Below are 20,732 nucleotides of genomic sequence, written 5' to 3' on the forward strand. Positions count from 1 at the left end.
TAACTCAGGATCAGTACTGTAATGTATGTACACAGTGACTGCACCAGCAGAATAGTGAGTGCAGCTCTGGGGTATAATACAGGATGTAACTCAGGATCAGTACTGTAATGTATGTACACAGTGACTGTACTAGCAGAATAGTGAGTGCAGCTCTGGAGTATAATACAGGAGGTAACTCAGGATCAGTACTGTAATGTATGTACACAGTGACTGCACCAGCAGAATAGTGAGTGCAGCTCTGAGGTTTAATACAGGATGTAACTCAGGATCAGTAATGTAATGTATGTACACAATGACTGCACCAGCAGAATAGTGAGTGCAGCTCTGGTGTATAATACAGGATGTAACTCAGGATCAGTACTGTAATGTATGTACACAGTGACTGTACCAGCAGAATAGTGAGTGCAGCTCTGGAGTATAATACAGGATGTAACTCAGGATCAGTACTGTAATGTATGTACACAGTGACTGCACCAGCAGAATAGTGAGTGCAGCTGTGGGGTTTAATACAGGATGTAACTCAGGATCAGTAATGTAATGTACAGTATGTACACAGTGACTGCACCAGCAGAATAGTGAGTGCAGCTCTGGGGTATAATAAAGGATGTAACTCAGGATCAGTAATGTAATGTATGTACACAATGACTGCACCAGCAGAATAGTGAGTGCAGCTCTGGGGTATAGTACAGGATGTAACACAGGATCAGTAATGTAATGTACGTACACAGTGACTGCACCAGCAGAATAGTGAGTGCAGCTCTGGAGTATAATACAGATTGTAACTCAGGATCAGTAATGTAATGTATGTACACAGTGACTGCACCAGCAGAATAGTGAGTGCAGCTCCGGAGTATAATACAGGATGTAACTCAGGATCAGTAATGTATGTACACAGTGACTGCACCAGCAGAATAGTGAGTGCAGCTCTGGAGTATAATACAGGATGTAAATATTTTCATCTTTTAAATATTAAAAATTACAAAAATGAAAATGGACCGATGCAAAAGTTGTGCACCCTTCTAGATTTGTGTGCTCAGATTACTTTGACCTAGATTTCTGACCTTAATTAGCCTGTTAGGGTTATGGCTTGTTCACGATCATTGTTAGGAAAGGCCGGGTGATGCAATGCAAATTTCCCAGCTTTATAACAACCCAGTCACCTATAACATTGTGCCAAAATACAGCAGCCATGGGTTATTCTAAGCAGCCGGCATGAATCACACCATCCTCTAAAGAGGACCTGCGATTCGTTACCCTACATGACCTTCTAACTCCAGGTCTCCAAGGGGGACGTGACACCTTCGTGACAGATACATTTGGAAACAAGTCCTGGGACTGATGAAGGTTAACATAGACCTCTTTGTCCACAGTGATCAAAGGTATTATGTGTGGAGAAAATAGGACACAGAATTTCAGCAAAAGAACATCTCGCCAACCGTTATAGATAATGATCCTAAACACATGTCAAAATTCACAACAGACAACCTCCAAAGGCGCTAGCTGAAGGTTTTACAATGGCCCTCACAGTCCCTTGATCTGAACATCATTGAAAATCTGTGTCTAAACGTCAAAATAGCAGAGGATGCAAGACAGCCCAGGAAACTCACAGACCAGGCGGAATTCTCCAAGGAAGAATGGAGGAAAATCCCTCTGACCTGAATTGACTCTTGTCTGGCTACAAAAAGCATTTACAAGCTGTGATACTTTCAAAAGGGGGTGCTACTATATACTAACCATGCAGGGTGTCCAAACTTTTGCATTGGCCCATTTTTCTTTTTGTAATATTTCAAATGTAAAAGATGAAAAAATATATATTTTTTTGCTTACAATACAAAGGAAATGTGTCATCTGTAACTTTAGGCCTTTTAGAGATCATTTAATCTTCAACTTGCTTAACTGTTCACAATAAGAGTAATTTTGATCAGGGGTGCTGAAACTTTTACATGTCACTGCATCCTATGGTCCGTCGCCATATAAGTCCGAATCTTGTTTTGCGAAAGGGAAGGGGGGGATTCAGACACAAGCCCTAACAGGACCCACTATGCGCAATGTGAAGGCACCCTGACAACCTCGTTCTCATATTTGGGGGCTGTAGAGGCACATTTGGTGGAATATTCCCGCTATCCTTCATTACTGACCGATGCTGGAGGATGGGCCCCTGTGGGGTCGATCCTGCTAAATGCTTGGCTTAATGTAGGGACAAGATGTATGACAATAGAAACAAGGAGTTTTCCGGCGCCTGTAGGTCACATGCAGAACACAAAGCTTTTCCGACAGTCGCCTGATCCCCAGAAATTAGCTCATGAGAGGTCAGCCAGAATAGAGCGCTCAATATCATGTCCCCGGGGACGGAGCAAATGAATGTGGCGAAGATCCAAGAACTGAGTCTATCGATAACCCCGGAGCTCTCCTCATTCCCCGCACTGACCTGATTGTACGTGCACAGAATAGCAGATCTGTGCCTGGTGCTTCTGGTTGAAGCTTCTCTTGGTGGCTTCTCATGGGTGGCACTTATCGTCTTCGGATCCTGGATTCGGATCAGAACAAGAACAACAGCTGCTTGGATCCTGCATGTTCTCCCGGTGTTTGCATGGATTTCCTCCAAGGTTTTCCGGTTTCCTCTCACACCCCAAAACAGACTGATACGTAATTTGGTAACTTAGATTGTGAGAACTGGAGCTGATGTGATTGACGCCCATCTCTGTACAGCACTGTAATATACGTGGTCGCCATATAGATCAGCAATATAAGCGAGATGAACCTGCCATAGCATAGTATATAGACCGGGATGTTACCCCTATAAGTAGACATTTTAATACACTTTGCATAAATTTATAATACAGGTCCTTCTCAAAAAATTAGCATATAGTGTTAAATTTCATTATTTACCATAATGTAATGATTACAATTAAACTTTCATATATTATAGATTCATTATCCACCAACTGAAATTTGTCAGGTCTTTTATTGTTTTAATACTGATGATTTTGGCATACAACTCCTGATAACCCAAAAAACCTGTCTCAATAAATTAGCATATTTCACCCATCCAATCAAATAAAAGTGTTTTTTAATAACAAACAAAAAAAACCATCAAATAATAATGTTCAGTTATGCACTCAATACTTGGTCGGGAATCCTTTGGCAGAAATGACTGCTTCAATGCGGCGTGGCATGGAGGCAATCAGCCTGTGACACTGCTGAGATGTTATGGAGGCCCAGGATGCTTCAATAGCGGCCTTAAGCTCATCCAGAGTGTTGGGTCTTGCGTCTCTCAACTTTCTCTTCACAATATCCCACAGATTCTCTATGGGGTTCAGGTCAGGAGAGTTGGCAGGCCAATTGAGCACAGTAATACCATGGTCAGTAAACCATTTACCAGTGGTTTTGGCACTGTGAGCAGGTGCCAGGTCGTGCTGAAAAATGAAATCTTCATCTCCATAAAGCATTTCAGCCGATGGAAGCATGAAGTGCTCCAAAATCTCCTGATAGCTAGCTGCATTGACCCTGCCCTTGATGAAACACAGTGGACCAACACCAGCAGCTGACATGGCACCCCACACCATCACTGACTGTGGGTACTTGACACTGGACTTCAGGCATTTTGGCATTTCCTTCTCCCCAGTCTTCCTCCAGACTCTGGCACCTTGATTTCCGAATGACATGCAAAATTTGCTTTCATCAGAAAAAAGTACTTGGGACCACTTAGCAACAGTCCAGTGCTGCTTCTCTGTAGCCCAGGTCAGGCGACTCTGCCGCTGTTTATGGTTCAAAAGTGGCTTTACCTGGGGAATGCGGCACCTGTAGCCCATTTCCTGCACACGCCTGTGCACGGTGGCTCTGGATGTTTCCACACCAGACTCAGTCCACTGCTTCCTCAGGTTCCCCAAGGTCTGGAATCGGTCCTTCTCCACAATCTTCCTCAGGGTCCGGTCTCCTCTTCTCGTTGTACAGCGTTTTCTGCCACATTGTTTCCTTCCAACAGACTTACCATTGAGGTGCCTTGATACAGCACTCTGGGAACAGCCTATTTGTTGAGAAATTTCTTTCTGGGTCTTACCCTCTTGCTTGAGGGTGTCAATGATGGCCTTCTTGACATCTGTCAGGTCGCTAGTCTTACCCATGATGGGGGTTTTGAGTAATGAACCAGGCAGGGAGTTTATAAAAGCCTCAGGTATCTTTTGCATGTGTTTAGAGTTAATTAGTTGATTCAGAAGATTAGGGTAACAGGTCGTTTAGAGAACCTTTTCTTGATATGCTAATTTATTGAGACAGGTTTTTTGGGTTATCAGGAGTTGTATGCCAAAATCATCAGTATTAAAACAATAAAAGACCTGACAAATTTCAGTTGGTGGATAATGAATCTATAATATATGAAAGTTTAATTGTAATCATTACATTATGGTAAATAATGAAATTTAACACTATATGCTAATTTTTTGAGAAGGACCTGTATTTCTTTACACCCAAATCTGCTTCTTTCTTCACTTTTGAGCCACTTCTTTTGCGTCCCACCTCCTGGAGTATTTTTTCGTTCTGAAATACTGCTAAAATCCAATCTGCACAAGACAAAACACACTGTCCGCTAAATGAGGGGTCAGATTACAGCTCCCCGCTGAGATGACAGGAAGGGGAATGAATGAAAAAAAGAAGAGTTGCTGCTGTTTTTTTTTTTTCTTTTCAATGTGGCTTACCCCAGAGTTGGATTCATGGTTACACCTCTCTGTACTGCTGCATAATGTCCTCAATGTTGATTCTTCGTAGTAAGTGTTTATTTCAACTTAGAGCTGGATTCACAGTTACACTGCTCAGTACTGCTGTATAGTGTCCTCCATGGTGATGCTTTCTAGTAAGTGTTTATTTCACCTTAGATATGGATTCACATTTAAACTTGAAAGTATTGCTGTATAATGTACTCCATGTTGATGCTTTCTATTAAGTTTATATCTCACCTTAGAGCTGGATTCACAGTTTCACTTCTTAGTGCTGCTGTATATTGTTCTCCATGCTGATGCCTTCTAGTAAGTGTTTATCTCACCCCAGAGCTGGATGTACAGTTACACTGCTCAGTAATGCTGGGTAATAACCTAAATGGAGTAGCTTTCTAGTGTGTTTTCCATTCCTCCAGTGCTGAAATCACAGCTGCAAAGCTTAGTTGAGAGAGGAAAGTAGGAGTCTTTCATGCTTGTGTGTGCTGTGTATGGGAGATATCATAGTAGGTAGTCTCTTCCCACTAGCACAGAGAAAGCTAAAAATGATAGCGAGTCCGCAGAGGGAACCATTGGAAAAGCAATATGGTATCATATAACAGCCAAAAATACTCAAACCCTAATGTACACATGAAGCAGATAATTCTGAAAAGTCACGTGAATCTACACCTTAAGGGGGCAGTCACATGTCTCCCAACAATCAACGACCAATCAGTCAGAAGTATCTAGAAAACCTTCCTGCGCCTCCACCAGAGATAAAGTCTTTCATTGAAACCAGATCTTCACTTCTGCAGCTGCAGGATCTCCAGAAACCCTGTGGGTTCTACAACGGCAGCCATGAACAGTTTCCTGTGTCCGAGGCTTGACCGGTTCCTGGTATCGCAGGACAATATTGGTGAGATTATGGTGAGATTCAGGCGCTGCTGGAGATGCGAGAATGTTATGGACATTCCCATCTCCAGACTGCTCTGAGGCTCTGCTACTCTCCATCAAGAAACAAGTTAAAAGGAAACTGAGATTCCGCCATTCATTTCAAGCCTCACATATAAGACGTAGATTTATCAGCAGGCCATCTATCACAATCCATTTTTGGATTCGTGGCAGCTCTGGTTTAACTCTGTTTTAAATGTTGCTTTTTCCTTTCAGGACCATCGGGGGTTTAATGTCAGTTTTTCCCTCCGCTGGCAATGTGGTGTAACTGCAGTTTTGTTTCGTCAGCTGATGTGGTGGTGACCACTCCCACCATCCTTTAAATGGTCACCTGATGCATCAGCTGGCTGGTGGTGATAGAGCTTCTCTATGGAGACCAGCCTTGCAGTGGCAGCGTTCTGGTGTCTGCTGTTTCTGGAGTTTGGAGTCTGACTTCTGTGTCATCTGCGGTGTGGAGCTTGGCAGGGAAGTTTGGAAGCTAAGTGTGGTGTTTTCTCCTCATCCCTTTCGTGTTTGTCACTATCCCCTGTGTGATACTATCTGCAATGGTGAGGCTAGCGCTCCTTGCCAGCCAGTGCACTAGCCAGGGCAGTGTGAGGTGACAGAGAAGGACTAGGTTCCTGACGCAGTGGGGGGAAGGACCCACTTAGCGCATTAGGGGAGTGCAGGGACAGGCTCAGGTTTGAGCTCAGGGGTGTCCCTTCCTTCATTTCCCTATCGATAGGGCCTTCCTCACCCGTTTTCCATCCTGTTGTATGTTTGTTGTGCCGTCCGCTACTGACCCCCCCCCCCCCCCGCTGGGTCGCTATATATATCGTGACATTATCACCAACCGACACTTTTTTCCGGTGAACCCATGGCTCAAGCACAGGCTTTTGCTCAGCTGATCCAGATCCTCACTGATGAAGTTAAGGACCTGCAGTGTCAGGTGGTGCAGCAGCTTCAGCAGTTGTCAGGGTTCTGGGTCTCAGCTCATGTGCAGGCTCAACCGGAACCCAAGATATCTCTAAATTTAGTGGATTCTTGCTTTGTCCAGACCCATGGTCTGATGTGGTTAGGACACTGACAAGACCCCTAAGCGTTCAGGCAATTGACTCTGTCCCACTTAGCCAGGGGAGGGTGACCCAAGTCATAGATAATATAAACCAGTGTATAGGGACTCGTCATGAAGAGTCCCTGTCGTGCTACGTCTTGGAGGGTATGCCAACTCCCATCAGATTAGGCCTCCCTTGGTTGAAGAATCACAACCTGGTCATTGATTGGCGGTCCAGGAAAGTAGTCAGCTGGGACCAGTCGTGTAAGGACTGCTGCCTGGGAGCTACGATCTCTGCCATCCTTCTCCAACCTTCCCCTTTTTCTCTAGTGGGGGCAGCAGAGGTGCTGCCAGCGAGTAGGGGCAGGACTCAACCCTCACCACCACTAAACATTGAGTCTCGGGGTCATCTTAGGAGGAGGGGTCAGGGGAGGGTGGTGGTTCCCTCTGTATGTAGTGAGGGTAAGAGTTTGGTGGCACAGGGGGACACCTCTGTTGTTGGTTCATCAAAGAGTTCACCATCCATTTGCAAATGCATGCGTGGAAATAAACATTCAGGACCAGACTTTTGTGTGAATGAGTACGTGTGGGTGTCCACCAAAAACATCGGGTGATCGTGCCATATTGAGTGTATGCCATTCTCAGTCCGGGGACTTTCCAGCTGGTGCTACCCCCCGTAATGCACATAAACAACGCATTCCACATGTCGGTGCTCTGGAGATTTGTGGCGTCTCCGGAGCCTACGTCATTGCCATCTTCATTGGGCTGCGTTTGCCATAAGTCTTAGGATCAGGTGACTGGAGAGGTGAACTCTTGAGGATTTGGGCATCCCCACCATATTTCGTTTCCAGTGAGGTCCGGTGTTGAGGGTCCAGGGCTTCTCATTGAAAGCGTGGTACTGTCACGATTCATTTTTGGATACATGGCCGATCTGGTTCTACTCTGTTTTAAATGTTGCTTTTTCCTTTCAGGACCATCGGGGTTAATGTCAGTTCCCCCTACCCCCCCCATAGCAGTCTGGTGTAGCTGCAGTGCTGTTGGGTCAGCTGATGTGGTGGTGACCACTCCCACCATCTTTTAAATGGTCACCTGATGCATCAGCTGACTGTTGGTAATAAAGTTTCTCCATGGAGACCAGCCTTGCAGTGGCATCGCTCTGGTGTCTTCTGTTTCTGGAGTTTGGAGTCTGGCTTCTGTGTCATCTGCGGTGTGGAGCTTGGCAGGGGAGTTTGCAAGCTAAGTGTGGCGTTTTCTCCTTGTCCCTTTCATATTTGTCACTGTCCCCTGTGTGACACTATCTGCAATGGTGAGGCTAGCGCCTCTTGCCTGACAGTGCACTAGCCAGGGCAGTGTGAGGTGACAGTGAAGGACTAGGTTCCTGATGGCGGTGGGGGGAAGGACCCTCTTAGGGTGTTAGGGAAGTGCAGGGACAGGCTCAGGTTTGAGCTCAGGGGTGTCCCTTCCTTCATTTCTCTATTCATAGGGCATTCCTCACCCCTTTTCCATCCAGTTGCATGTTTGTTGTGCCATCCGCTACTGACCCTCTGCGATGTCGCTATGTGTATCATGACACCATCAAAGAAAATACCGAGGAGGATGGGACCCCGCAGGATGGAGCTGATAAATTCTGTGCTCCATATAAATACAGAGGCAGCATGTATGACTGTACAGAGATGGAAGAAAGTCCAGAATTCACCCCACGTCCATCCATCGGTCTCATATCTGTCAAAGCCATATCTAAAAGTCCACTTACATATAATGTGACATCACTGGTTCTGATGACATCATGCAAGATTCCATTGGATAGGCTTGTTATGGCCTCTCCAGCATTCCTCTCGAGTTCCTTATTTCTCCACCATTGATGTGTCTTTCTCTGCTTCCTTCGTAGGTCACTAAGATGCTGGCGGTTGTGGTTGTGCTCTTTGCGCTTCTTTGGATGCCCTACCGGACTTTAGTTCTAGTAAACTCCTTTGTGGAGAATCCATTCTTGGACCCCTGGTTCCTTCTGTTCTGTCGCATCTGTGTTTATGCCAACAGTGCTATCAACCCTGTCATCTACAACCTCATGTCTCAGAAATTCCGCACAGCTTTTCAGAGGTTGTGTAAATGTGGCCAAGTGGAGACCCAGAGGAGAAACGCATACATGACCACCACCAACTACAGCATGGTGAGGGATCCCAGTAAAGCCAGGTCCGAGATGAAGGAGAAGCCACCACTAGAGAACCCAACCATTGTCCCCAAACAGTCAAACAGCCCAAAGGTGGAAGGGGAATTGTATTATAGTATTGTCTAAGGTCACTGTGCGCTCCTTGCTCCATTCCACCAGAAAAGGTGACAATATATTATAGGTCTAACAAGACGTTTGTGACTAAAGAACCACAGGGTCCGGGACTCTCCGCAAAACCCAGTAAAACCGAGCCACAGTTCTGACACCAATGAGAATCCTGACCATGTGTGCAACAATTGTTATAGCCACACATTATAGCTACACACCGCTTCAGAATATCCTGATGTTAACCCATAGAGTCAAAAAGGTGGCCTCAGGTCAGGTGGGTAGCCTCAGGTAATGGCATTGCCCATGGGGTCAGGTGGGTGCAGTCAAGTCAAGGTGTTGCACATGGAATCAGGTGGGTGGCCTCAGGTCATGGGGTTGCCCATGGGGTCGGGTGGGTGAAGTCAAGTCATAGGTTTGGGCATGGAGTCAGGTGTGTTGCCTCAGGTTATGGGGTTGCCCATGGAGTCAGGTGGGTGGCATCAAGTCATGGCGTTGCCCATGGTGTCAGGTGGGTAGCCTCAGGTCATGGAGTTGCCCATGGAGTCAGGTGGGTGGCTTCGGGTCATGGAGTTGCCCATGGAGTCAGGTGGGTGACCTCAGGTCCCCCCTCTATTAACACATCAACAGCTCTATGGTCACTGGGGATTGAGAACATTAGAGGGCTGCAGTGTTGTTGTGACCCATCATGGATACCATTTGGGCCCCGCCTCGATACCAGCAGGATTTGGGGTCCTGACTGATTTTGCTTCAGTGTATGTTCTTAGTGACCAATATTTTGTCTCCTCTAACTATTTCCTATTGGGAATGTTTCGTGTGCATTAAAGTCTTTATCTACCAGTGCTCAGGTTTATTACGGTACAAATTTGCCGAGACCTTACATCAAGTGAGAGGGTGGGGAGATATGGCCATGAACTACATCTGATTTTCATATGGTCATTAACCTATCATTCTTTATCCAATGTCCCCCATGTATGAAACGTATGTGTGTATGGGGGAAAGCAGCAATGCCCTGGTGCCTGAGATGACCCTTAAGCCCTCCACCCCATGCGAAGACACCATTGTTATGCCTTGTATATAATAGGTGTGGGTCTTTTACTGACGTTGAAGAGTTCTTCAGGTTACACCTCTGTTCAAATCAATGTATTCCAGAGGTGCATCTCTGAACTGAAAACTAATGTAAAAATGCAAATTTAGGAGTGCTAATATTATTGATTTGTTCCCACAAAGTGCCAGTCAGGGATTCACCCACCAACCTTCTAAGTGTCCTGAGATCGTACCCTGCCCTGCTGAAGGACTGAAGAGTTGCAATGAGTCATCAGCTATTCACCAAAAATTTCACGGAAGGGATTTTAGGAGATTTTCTCCTTCATTTCACATTTATTAGGGTCTGTAAAGAAATTAACGCCTGTGATGGAACTTGTGCAGGTGACAGATTTCTTTAAGATTGGTCACATTGGCTGAATTATCTGATTCTCATGTCATTCCTGGAACGTTATTTCCACTTGAGATACCCGACCCCTGAACTTGTAGCTGGACGATATCTCAGAGAGTTGGAAGTGGCCTCCATGTATAATCCAGGACACTGCAGTCATGGATTTTCCATTTTTAGCAGTCACTGATTAGGACCACCCACTGTACTTCCAAGCTTAGCATAGGCACAGAAAATACAAGCTGTGCCCCACATATACATACATTAGATAGCTGTCGGCCGTACGATGGTTTGGGGATTCTCCAGACCTGTGTGGTTTCGGCATTTGGTTTGTGATACTTTAATTCAATGAAAGAATTGACCGAAGAAACAAAATCTAATGAAGATCTCCCATCTCAGCCGCAGACAGGTAACACAATACAAAAGCCTCAAAGTGTTCTCATGTGTCCAAGTGCAAGAGGGTGTAACTGTAATGTTAATCAGGTATTCATGGACGGCTACCAGAGATGATTATTCATTCATTGGCTTAGACACATCTCTGATAAATTGTTACTTTTACGTGGAGTAGGGAAATAAATCTATAAATCTCCTTTTCCTACCCTGAAACTATCCTCAAGCTGCTGTTGAAGGATTCATAGTCATCTTTAAGTATCTCCTTTTGCTACATGAGTATATAGTAAAGACTCTTTTTGTAGCCGAGATGCGTTAAAGCAGTTCAGGCTGTTAGGATTTTACCAAGTCTTGGATGCACAGTAATGTGTTTTTTCACCTTTGTGCACTCAAAGTACTAAGGAGAGATACAAGTTTTGGATCCCTTTACAGCAGCTTGTTGGTGGATCTGGTATTTCTTGTTATGTATAGTAAGATCAAATAATGAATGTGTCGGTGCGGAGACTTTTGTGTAATCATTTTTTTTCAACGCTACGTAGAATTCAACCGTGACGGGGATAAAGCTTGGGGTCCATGTATAGTAAAGACTGTATGTAGCTGCTGCCTTTATTTTTAGGTATTAATACGATGTCATGCAGTTTCCGTACATATTATATGAGAAGCGGTGTTTTTAAGAATAAAAAGTTTTCCCTCTGTTAATATCTGCATTCATTTCACATAAAGAAACTCCACAGATATCACAATATGTCCCACTCATTCCATCCCCTCCAGCAAATGAGACTAATGATGACGGGGGTGTAAAGTGGAAATGTATAAATCCCTCAGTGCCCCCATAACAGCCACATCCAGTGCCTCCATAATAACAGTGATATCCAGTGCCCTCATGATAAGGCCAGGGTCACACTAGCGTATTGCATCCAATGCGAGAGCATCGGATGGATATGCTAATGACACTCGGCTCCTGCTCGCAGCAGAGCAGGAGCCGACTGTCATGCGTCTGTGCTCCGATTCTCTCGCACAGGGAGGATCGGAGCACAACTGCGGAGGAGGCGGAGAAATGAATTTCTCCATCTCCTCCATTGCTGGGGTCCGCTTTTTGCGCACATCACTCGGATGATATCCGAGTGGTGTGCGCTGTCTCACTCGCACCCATAGGCTTATATGGGTGCGAGTAGCCTATGGGTGCGAGTGAGCCGAGAGTTTTCCTCGGTCCGAGACAATCGCAGCATGCTGCGATTGTCTCGGACCGAGGAAAACGGCCGACAAAAAGTCGGCTGGTGGGAGCGGCCCCATATGGTAACATTGGTCCGAGTGCAATGTGATTTTTTTTATCGCTTTGCACTCGGCCGTATTACGGTCTAGTGTGACCCCGGCCTAACAGTGATATCCACAGTGCCCCAATAATAACAATGATTGATATCGACAGTGTCTCCACAATAACAGTGATATTCACACTGCCCCTATATTAAATGATATCCACAGTGCTCCCCATAATAACAGTGATATTCACAGTGTCCCCATAATAACAGTGATATCCACAGTGCTCCTCATAATTATCAATATTATTATAGTGCCATTTATTCCATGACTCTTTACATGTGAGGAGGGTTATACATAATAAAAACAATTACAATAATCTTAAACAATACAAGTCACGACTGGTACAGGAGGAGAGAGGACCCTGCCCGCGAGGGCTCACAATCTACAAGGGATGGGTGAGGATACAGGAGGAGAGAGGACCCTGCCCGCGAGGGCTCACAATCTACAAGGGATGGGTGAGGATACAGGAGGAGAGAGGACCCTGCCCGCGAGGGCTCACAATCTACAAGGGATGGGTGAGGATACAGGAGGAGAGAGGACCCTGCCCGCGAGGGCTCACAATCTACAAGGGATGGGTGAGGATACAGGAGGAGAGAGGACCCTGCCCGCGAGGGCTCACAATCTACAAGGGATGGGTGAGGATACAGGAGGAGAGAGGACCCTGCCCGCGAGGGCTCACAATCTACAAGGGATGGGTGAGGATACAGGAGGAGAGAGGACCCTGCCCGCGAGGGCTCACAATCTACAAGGGATGGGTGAGGATACAGGAGGAGAGAGGACCCTGCCCGCGAGGGCTCACAATCTACAAGGGATGGGTGAGGATACAGGAGGAGAGAGGACCCTGCCCGCGAGGGCTCACAATCTACAAGGGATGGGTGAGGATACAGGAGGAGAGAGGACCCTGCCCGCGAGGGCTCACAATCTACAAGGGATGGGTGAGGATACAGGAGGAGAGAGGACCCTGCCCGCGAGGGCTCACAATCTACAAGGGATGGGTGAGGATACAGGAGGAGAGAGGACCCTGCCCGCGAGGGCTCACAATCTACAAGGGATGGGTGAGGATACAGGAGGAGAGAGGACCCTGCCCGCGAGGGCTCACAATCTACAAGGGATGGGTGAGGATACAGGAGGAGAGAGGACCCTGCCCGCGAGGGCTCACAATCTACAAGGGATGGGTGAGGATACAGGAGGAGAGAGGACCCTGCCCGCGAGGGCTCACAATCTACAAGGGATGGGTGAGGATACAGGAGGAGAGAGGACCCTGCCCGCGAAGGCTCACAATCTACAAGGGATGGGTGAGGATACAGGAGGAGAGAGGACCCTGCCCGCGAAGGCTCACAATCTACAAGGGATGGGTGAGGATACAGTAGGAGAGAGGACCCTGCCCGCGAGGTCTCACAATCTTCAAGGGATGGGTGAGGATACAGGAGGAGAGAGGACCCTGCCCGCGAGGGCTCACAATCTACAAGGGATGGGTGAGGATACAGGAGGAGAGAGGACCCTGCCCGCGAGGGCTCACAATCTACAAGGGATGGGTGAGGATACAGGAGGAGAGAGGACCCTGCCCGCGAGGGCTCACAATCTACAAGGGATGGGTGAGGATACAGGAGGAGAGAGGACCCTGCCCGCGAGGACTCACAATCTACAAGGGATGGGTGAGGATACAGGAGGAGAGAAGACCCTGCCCGCGAGGGCTCACAATCTACAAGGGATGGGTGAGGATACAGGAGAAGAGAGGACCCTGCCCGCGAGGGCTCACAATCTACAAGGGATGGGCGAGGATACAGGAGGAGAGAGGACCCTGCCCGCGAGGGCTCACAATCTACAAGGGATGGGTGAGGATACAGGAGGAGAGATGACCCTGCCCGCGAGGGCTCACAATCTACAAGGGATGGGTGAGGATACAGGAGGAGAGAGGACCCTGCCTACGAGGGCTCACAGTCTACAAGGGATGGGTGAGGATACAGGAGGAGAGAGGACCCTGCCCGCGAGGGCTCACAATCTACAAGGGATGGGTGAGGATACAGTAGGTGAGGATAGAGCTGGTCGTGCAGTGGTTTGGTCGATCGGTGATTCCAGGTTGTAGGCTTGTCAGAAGAGGAAAGTCTTCAGGTTCTTTTTGAAGGTTTCGATGGTAGGCGAGAGTCTGATATGTTGTGGTAGAGGGTTCCAGAGTAGGGGTGATGCGCGAGAGAAATCTTGTATGCGATTGTGGGAAGAGGAGATAAGAGGGGAGTAGAGAAGGAGATCTTGTGAGGATCGGAGGTTACGTGTAGGTAAGTACCGGGAGACGAGGTCACAGATGTATGGAGGAGACAGGTTGTGGATGGCTTTGTACGTCACGGTTAGGGTTTTGTACTGTAATAACAGTGACATCCCCAGTGTCCCCAGGTCAGTAATAGCGATGAGCTGCCTTACACACGACTTTGTTCTTCTCCATTGATCACTATCATTATTGATGACTGCCATATTGCCCCCCTGGTGGCTGAGGGGGTAAAACCTCAATCAAAACAATTTTGTGAAATCATAAAAATAATGAAACAATTCAGACGATCGACATGAAAGGGCCGGAAATGTTTATTAATGACAGATCCCAGCGTTAATTATCTCCGCACGCTCGTCATTAATTCGTTTAATCACATTAGTCACACGAGTGAAGGGAATCCAGGCAGCAGGCGAGCGAGAGAGTGTTCACTGCAGTGCTCAGTGAGCGCGGGGACTCTGAGCTCCGTCCTGTCCCTGGCAGGAAATTCACATAACGAAAGGTTGTTGAGGGCCAGTATCACAGATGAGAGGCTTAGATACAGCTCAGCAGTCAGTATCACACAGGAGAGGATTAGATACACGGCTCAGCAAACGGTATCACACAGGAGAGGATTAGATACACAGCTCAGCAGACAGTATCACACAGGATGGGATTAGATACACAGCTCAGCAGACAGTATCACACAGTATGAGATTAGATACACTGTCAGCACTCAGTATCACACAGGACAGGATTAGATGCATGGCTCAGCAGTCCTTATCACACAGGAGAGGATTAGATACACGGCTCAGCAGTCCTTATCACACAGGATGGGATTAGATACACAGCTCAGCAGACAGTATCACACGGGAGAGGATTAGATACACAGCTCAGCAAACGGTGTCACACAGGAGAAGATTAGATACACGGCTCAGCAGACAGTATCACACAGGATAGGAACAGGATTAGATACAGCTCAGCAGACAGTATCACACAGGATAGGAACAGGATTAGATACAGCTCAGCAGACAGTATCACACTAGACAGGATTAGATACATGGCTCAGCAAACGGTATTACACAGGAGAGGATTAGATACACGGCTCAGCAGACAGTATCACACAGCATAGGATTAGATACACTGCTCAGCAGACAGTATCACACAGGACAGGATTAGATACACGGCTCATCAGACAGTATCACACAGGATAGGATTAGATACAGCTCAGCAGACAGTATCACACAGGATGGGATTAGATACATGGCTCAGCAGGCAGTATCACACAAGATAGGATTAGATACACAGCTCAGCAGACAGTATCACACAGGAGAGGATTAGATACACGACTCAGCAGTCAGTATCACACAGGATACGATTAGATACACGGCTCAGCAGACAGTATCACACAGCATAGGATTAGATACACGGCTCATCAGACAGTATCACACAGGAGAGGATTAGATACACAGCTCAGCAGACAGTATCACACAGGATGGGATTAGATACACGGCTCAGCAGTCAGTATCACACAGGATAGGATTAGATACACGGCTCAGCAGTCAGTATCACACAGGATGCGATTAGATACACGGCTCAGCAGACAGTATCACACAGCATAGGATTAGATACACGGCTCATCAGACAGTATCACACAGGATGGGATTAGATACAGCTCAGCAGACAGTATCACACAGGATAGGATTAGATACACAGTTCAGCAGACAGTATCACACAGGAGAGGATTAGGTACAGCTCAGCAGACAGTATCACACAGGATGGGATTAGATACACGGCTCAGCAGACAGTATCACACAGGATAGGATTAGATACACAGCTCAGCAGACAGTATCACACAGGATGGGATTAGATACACGGCTCAGCAGACAGTATCACACAGGATAGGATTAGATACAGCTCAGCAGTCCATATCACACAGGATGGGATTAGATACAGCTCAGCAGTATCACACATGATGGGATTAGATACAGCTCAGCAGTCAGTATCACACAGGATAGGATTAGATACAGCTCAGCAGTCAGTATCACACAGGATAGGATTAGATACAGCTCAGCAGTCAGTATCACACAGGAGAGGATTAGATACACGGCTCAGCAGACAGTATCACACAGGATAGGATTAGATACACAGCTCAGCAGACAGTATCACACAGGATGCGATTAGATACACGGCTCAGCAGACAGTATCACACAGCATAGGATTAGATACACGGCTCATCAGACAGTATCACACAGGATGGGATTAGATACAGCTCAGCAGACAGTATCACACAGGATAGGATTAGATACACAGTTCAGCAGACAGTATCACACAGGAGAGGATTAGGTACAGCTCAGCAGACAGTATCACACAGGATGGGATTAGATACACGGCTCAGCAGACAGTATCACACAGGATAGGATTAGATACAGCTCAGCAGTCCATATCACACAGGATGGGATTAGATACAGCTCAGCAGTATCACACATGATGGGATTAGATACAGCTCAGCAGTCAGTATCACACAGGATAGGATTAGATACACAGCTCAGCAGTCAGTATCACACAGGATAGGATTAGATACAGCTCAGCAGTCAGTATCACACAGGATAGGATTAGATACAGCTCAGCAGACAGTATCACACAGGATAGGATTAGATACAGCTCAGCAGTCAGTATCACACAGGAGAGGATTAGATACAGCTCAGCAGACAGTATCACACAGGATAGGATTAGATACACGGCTCAGCAGTCAGTATCACACAGGATAGGATTAGATACAGCTCAGCAGTCAGTATCACACAGGATAGGATTAGATACAGCTCAGCAGACAGTATCACACAGGATAGGATTAGATACAGCTCAGCAGTCAGTATCACACAGGATAGGATTAGATACAGCTCAGCAGTCAGTATCACACAGGATAGGATTAGATACAGCTCAGCAGTCAGTATCACACAGGATTAGATACACAGCTCAGCAGACAGTATTGCACAGGATAGGATTAGATACCGCTCAGCAGACAGTATCACACAGGATAGGATTAGATACCGCTCAGCAGACAGTATCACACAGGATAGGATTAGATACACGGCTCAGCAGTCAGTATCACACAGGATAGGATTAGATACACGGCTCAGCAGTCAGTATCACACAGGATAGGATTAGATACACGGCTCAGCAGTCAGTATCACACAGGATAGGATTAGATACACAGCTCAGCAGTCAGTATCACACAGGATAGGATTAGATACACGGCTCAGCAGTCAGTATCACACAGGATAGGATTAGATACACGGCTCAGCAGTCAGTATCACACAGGATAGGATTAGATACACAGCTCAGCAGTCAGTATCACACAGGATAGGATTAGATACAGCTCAGCAGTCAGTATCACACAGGATAGGATTAGATACAGCTCAGCAGATAGTATCACACAGGATAGGATTAGATACCGCTCAGCAGACAGTATCACACAGGATAGGATTAGATACAGCTCAGCAGATAGTATCACACAGGATAGGATTAGATACCGCTCAGCAGACAGTATCACACAGACAGGATCAGGTCGGGGTCATCCTCAGGGCACGTGTATGGGGCGGGGTCAGAACTGTTATTTACAAGAGCCGCGTGTGGCGGGAGCAGGGGGAGGAGCCTCACTGTGACAGACAGCTAGGAGAGGCAGCGAGTGCTGAGCAACAGGAGGGCGGGACTTTACACCATCCAATCCCTGCTCAGCGCGGTGAGGTGAGCGTTCTCCTCCGTTACACACAGTCGGCGAGGATGAGTCACGGAGCAGCAGAGCCGCCGGGTGAGTGTCTGATCCTGTGTGAACGATGTCCTGACAAACTCCAATGCACACATGCAGCACGGCGAGCACACGCATCCTTTAGTGAGCCGGTGTGCTCAGTGACGGGGTGAGGCATACTATCGCCACCGCTCACCGAGGACCCGTCTGTATCAGCTATACATCCTGATAATGACCCGTCACCTCCTGCAGAGAAGCAATATGGCCCCCTGACAGGAGCACCGCGGCCCCCTCTGAAGAGTCTCACAGGAGGCGTTTTCTCCAAAGTACCCTGATACACCTCAGTGTTCAGCATGGCGCCTGTGTCCTGTCAGGTGCGGGGGACCAGGACGCGGCTCCGCAGGATTCAGAGCTGAGGACCAGGCTCAACTCCCAGAGGAGGTGTAATAACCACACTACATACAGCGTCACCTCAGTCCGCTAGTTCCCCCCTCACAGCCTCTTCATCTTTACCTCACAGCCTCTTCATCTTTACCTCACAGCCTCTTCATCTTTACCTCACAGCCTCTTCATCTTTACCTCACAGCCTCTTCATCTTTACCTCACAGCCTCTACATTTTCACCTCACAGCCTCTTCATCTTTACCTCACAGCCTCTTCATCTTTACCTCACAGCCTCTTCATTTTCACCTCACAGCCTCTTCATCTTTACCTCACAGCCTCTTCATCTTTACCTCACAGCCTCTACATTTTTACCTCACAGCCTTTTCATTTTTACCTCACAGCCTCTACATTTTTACCTCACAGCCTCTACATTTTTACCTCACAGCCTCTTCATTTTTACCTCACAGCCTCTTCATTTTCACCTCACAGCCTCTTCATTTTCACCTCACAGCCTCTACATCTTTACCTCACAGCCTCTTCATCTTTACCTCACAGACTCTTCATTTTTACCTCACAGCCTCTTCATTTTTACCTCACAGCCTCTACATTTTTACCTCACAGCCTCTTCATTTTTACCTCACAGCCTCTTCATTTTTACCTCACAGCCTCTTCATTTTTACCTCACAGCCTCTACATTTTCACCTCACAGCCTCTTCATTTTTACCTCACAGCCTCTACATTTTCACCTCACAGCCTCTTCATTTTTACCTCACAGCCTCTTAATTTTTACCTCACAGCCTCTTCATCTTTACCTCACAGCCTCTTCATTTTCACCTCACAGCCTCTTCATCTTTACCTCACAGCCTCTACATTTTTACCTCACAGCCTCTTCATCTTTACCTCACAGCCTCTTCATTTTTACCTCACAGCCTCTTCATTTTTACCTCACAGCCTCTTCATTTTTACCTCACAGCCTCTTCATCTTTACCTCACAGCCTCTTCATTTTTACCTCACAGCCTCTGCATTTTTACCTCACAGCCTCTGCATTTTTACCTCACAGCCTCTTCATCTTTACCTCACAGCCTCTTCATTTTTACCTCACAGCCTCTGCATTTTCACCTCACAGCCTCTTCATTTTTACCTCACAGCCTCTTCATTTTTACCTCACAGCCTCTGCATTTTCACCTCACAGCCTCTTCATTTTCACCTCACAGCCTCTTCATCTTTACCTCACAGCCTCTTCATTTTTACCTCACAGCCTCTTCATTTTTACCTCACAGCCTCTTCATTTTCACCTCACAGCCTCTTCATTTTTACCTCACAGCCTCTTCATTTTTACCTCACAGCCTCTTCATTTTTACCTCACAGCCTCTTCATTTTTACCTCACAGCCTCTTCATTTTTACCTCACAGCCTCTTCATCTTTACCTCACAGCCTCTTCATCTTTACCTCACAGCCTCTTCATCTTTACCTCACAGCCTCTTCATCTTTACCTCACAGCCTCTTCATCTTTACCTCACAGCCTCTTCATCTTTACCTCACAGCCTCTTCATCTTTACCTCACAGCCTCTTCATCTTTACCTCACAGCCTCTTCATTTTTACCTCACAGCCTCTTCATTTTTACCTCACAGCCTCTTCATTTTTACCTCACAGCCTCTACATTTTTACCTCACAGCCTCTACATTTTCACCTCACAGCCTCTTCATTTTTACCTCACAGCCTCTTCATTTTTACCTCACAGCCTCTACATTTTTACCTCACAGCCTCTACATTTTTACCTCACAGCCTCTTCATTTTTACCTCACAGCCTCTTCATTTTTACCTCACAGCCTTTTCATTTTTACCTCACAGCCTCTTAATTTTTACCTCACAGCCTTTTAATTTTTACCTCACAGCCTTTTAATTTTTACCTCACAGCCTCTTAATTTTTACCTCACAGCCTCTTAATTTTTACCTCACAGCCTCTTAATTTTTACCTCACAGCCTCTACATTTTTACCTCACAGCCTTTTCATTTTTACCTCACAGCCTCTTCATTTTTACCTCACAGCCTCTACATTTTTACCTCACAGCCTCTTCATTTTTACCTCACAGCCTCTACATTTTTACCTCACAGCCTTTTCATTTTCACCTCACAGCCTCTTCATTTTTACCTCACAGCCTCTTCATTTTCACCTCACAGCCTCTTCATTTTTACCTCACAGCCTCTTCATTTTTACCTCACAGCCTCTACATTTTTACCTCACAGCCTCTACATTTTTACCTCACAGCC

General features: G+C 46.6%; 1 protein-coding gene across 1 annotated transcript in view; it reads left to right on the forward strand.

Moving 5' to 3' along the window:
* The window catches only part of LOC138649193 (thyrotropin-releasing hormone receptor-like), a 38,215-nt gene extending 26,752 nt beyond the window's left edge, over positions 1 to 11,463 (forward strand). The window contains exon 4 of the mRNA XM_069739383.1: positions 8,561 to 11,463. Coding sequence (XP_069595484.1) covers positions 8,561 to 8,965 — 405 coding nt within the window. The 3' untranslated portion in view covers positions 8,966 to 11,463. The remainder of the gene's footprint in view (positions 1 to 8,560) is intronic.
* The last annotated feature ends 9,269 nt before the right edge of the window (positions 11,464 to 20,732 follow it).

This window comes from Ranitomeya imitator, chromosome 9 (assembly GCF_032444005.1).
Source record: "Ranitomeya imitator isolate aRanImi1 chromosome 9, aRanImi1.pri, whole genome shotgun sequence".
NCBI classification, from domain to species: Eukaryota; Metazoa; Chordata; class Amphibia; order Anura; family Dendrobatidae; genus Ranitomeya; species Ranitomeya imitator.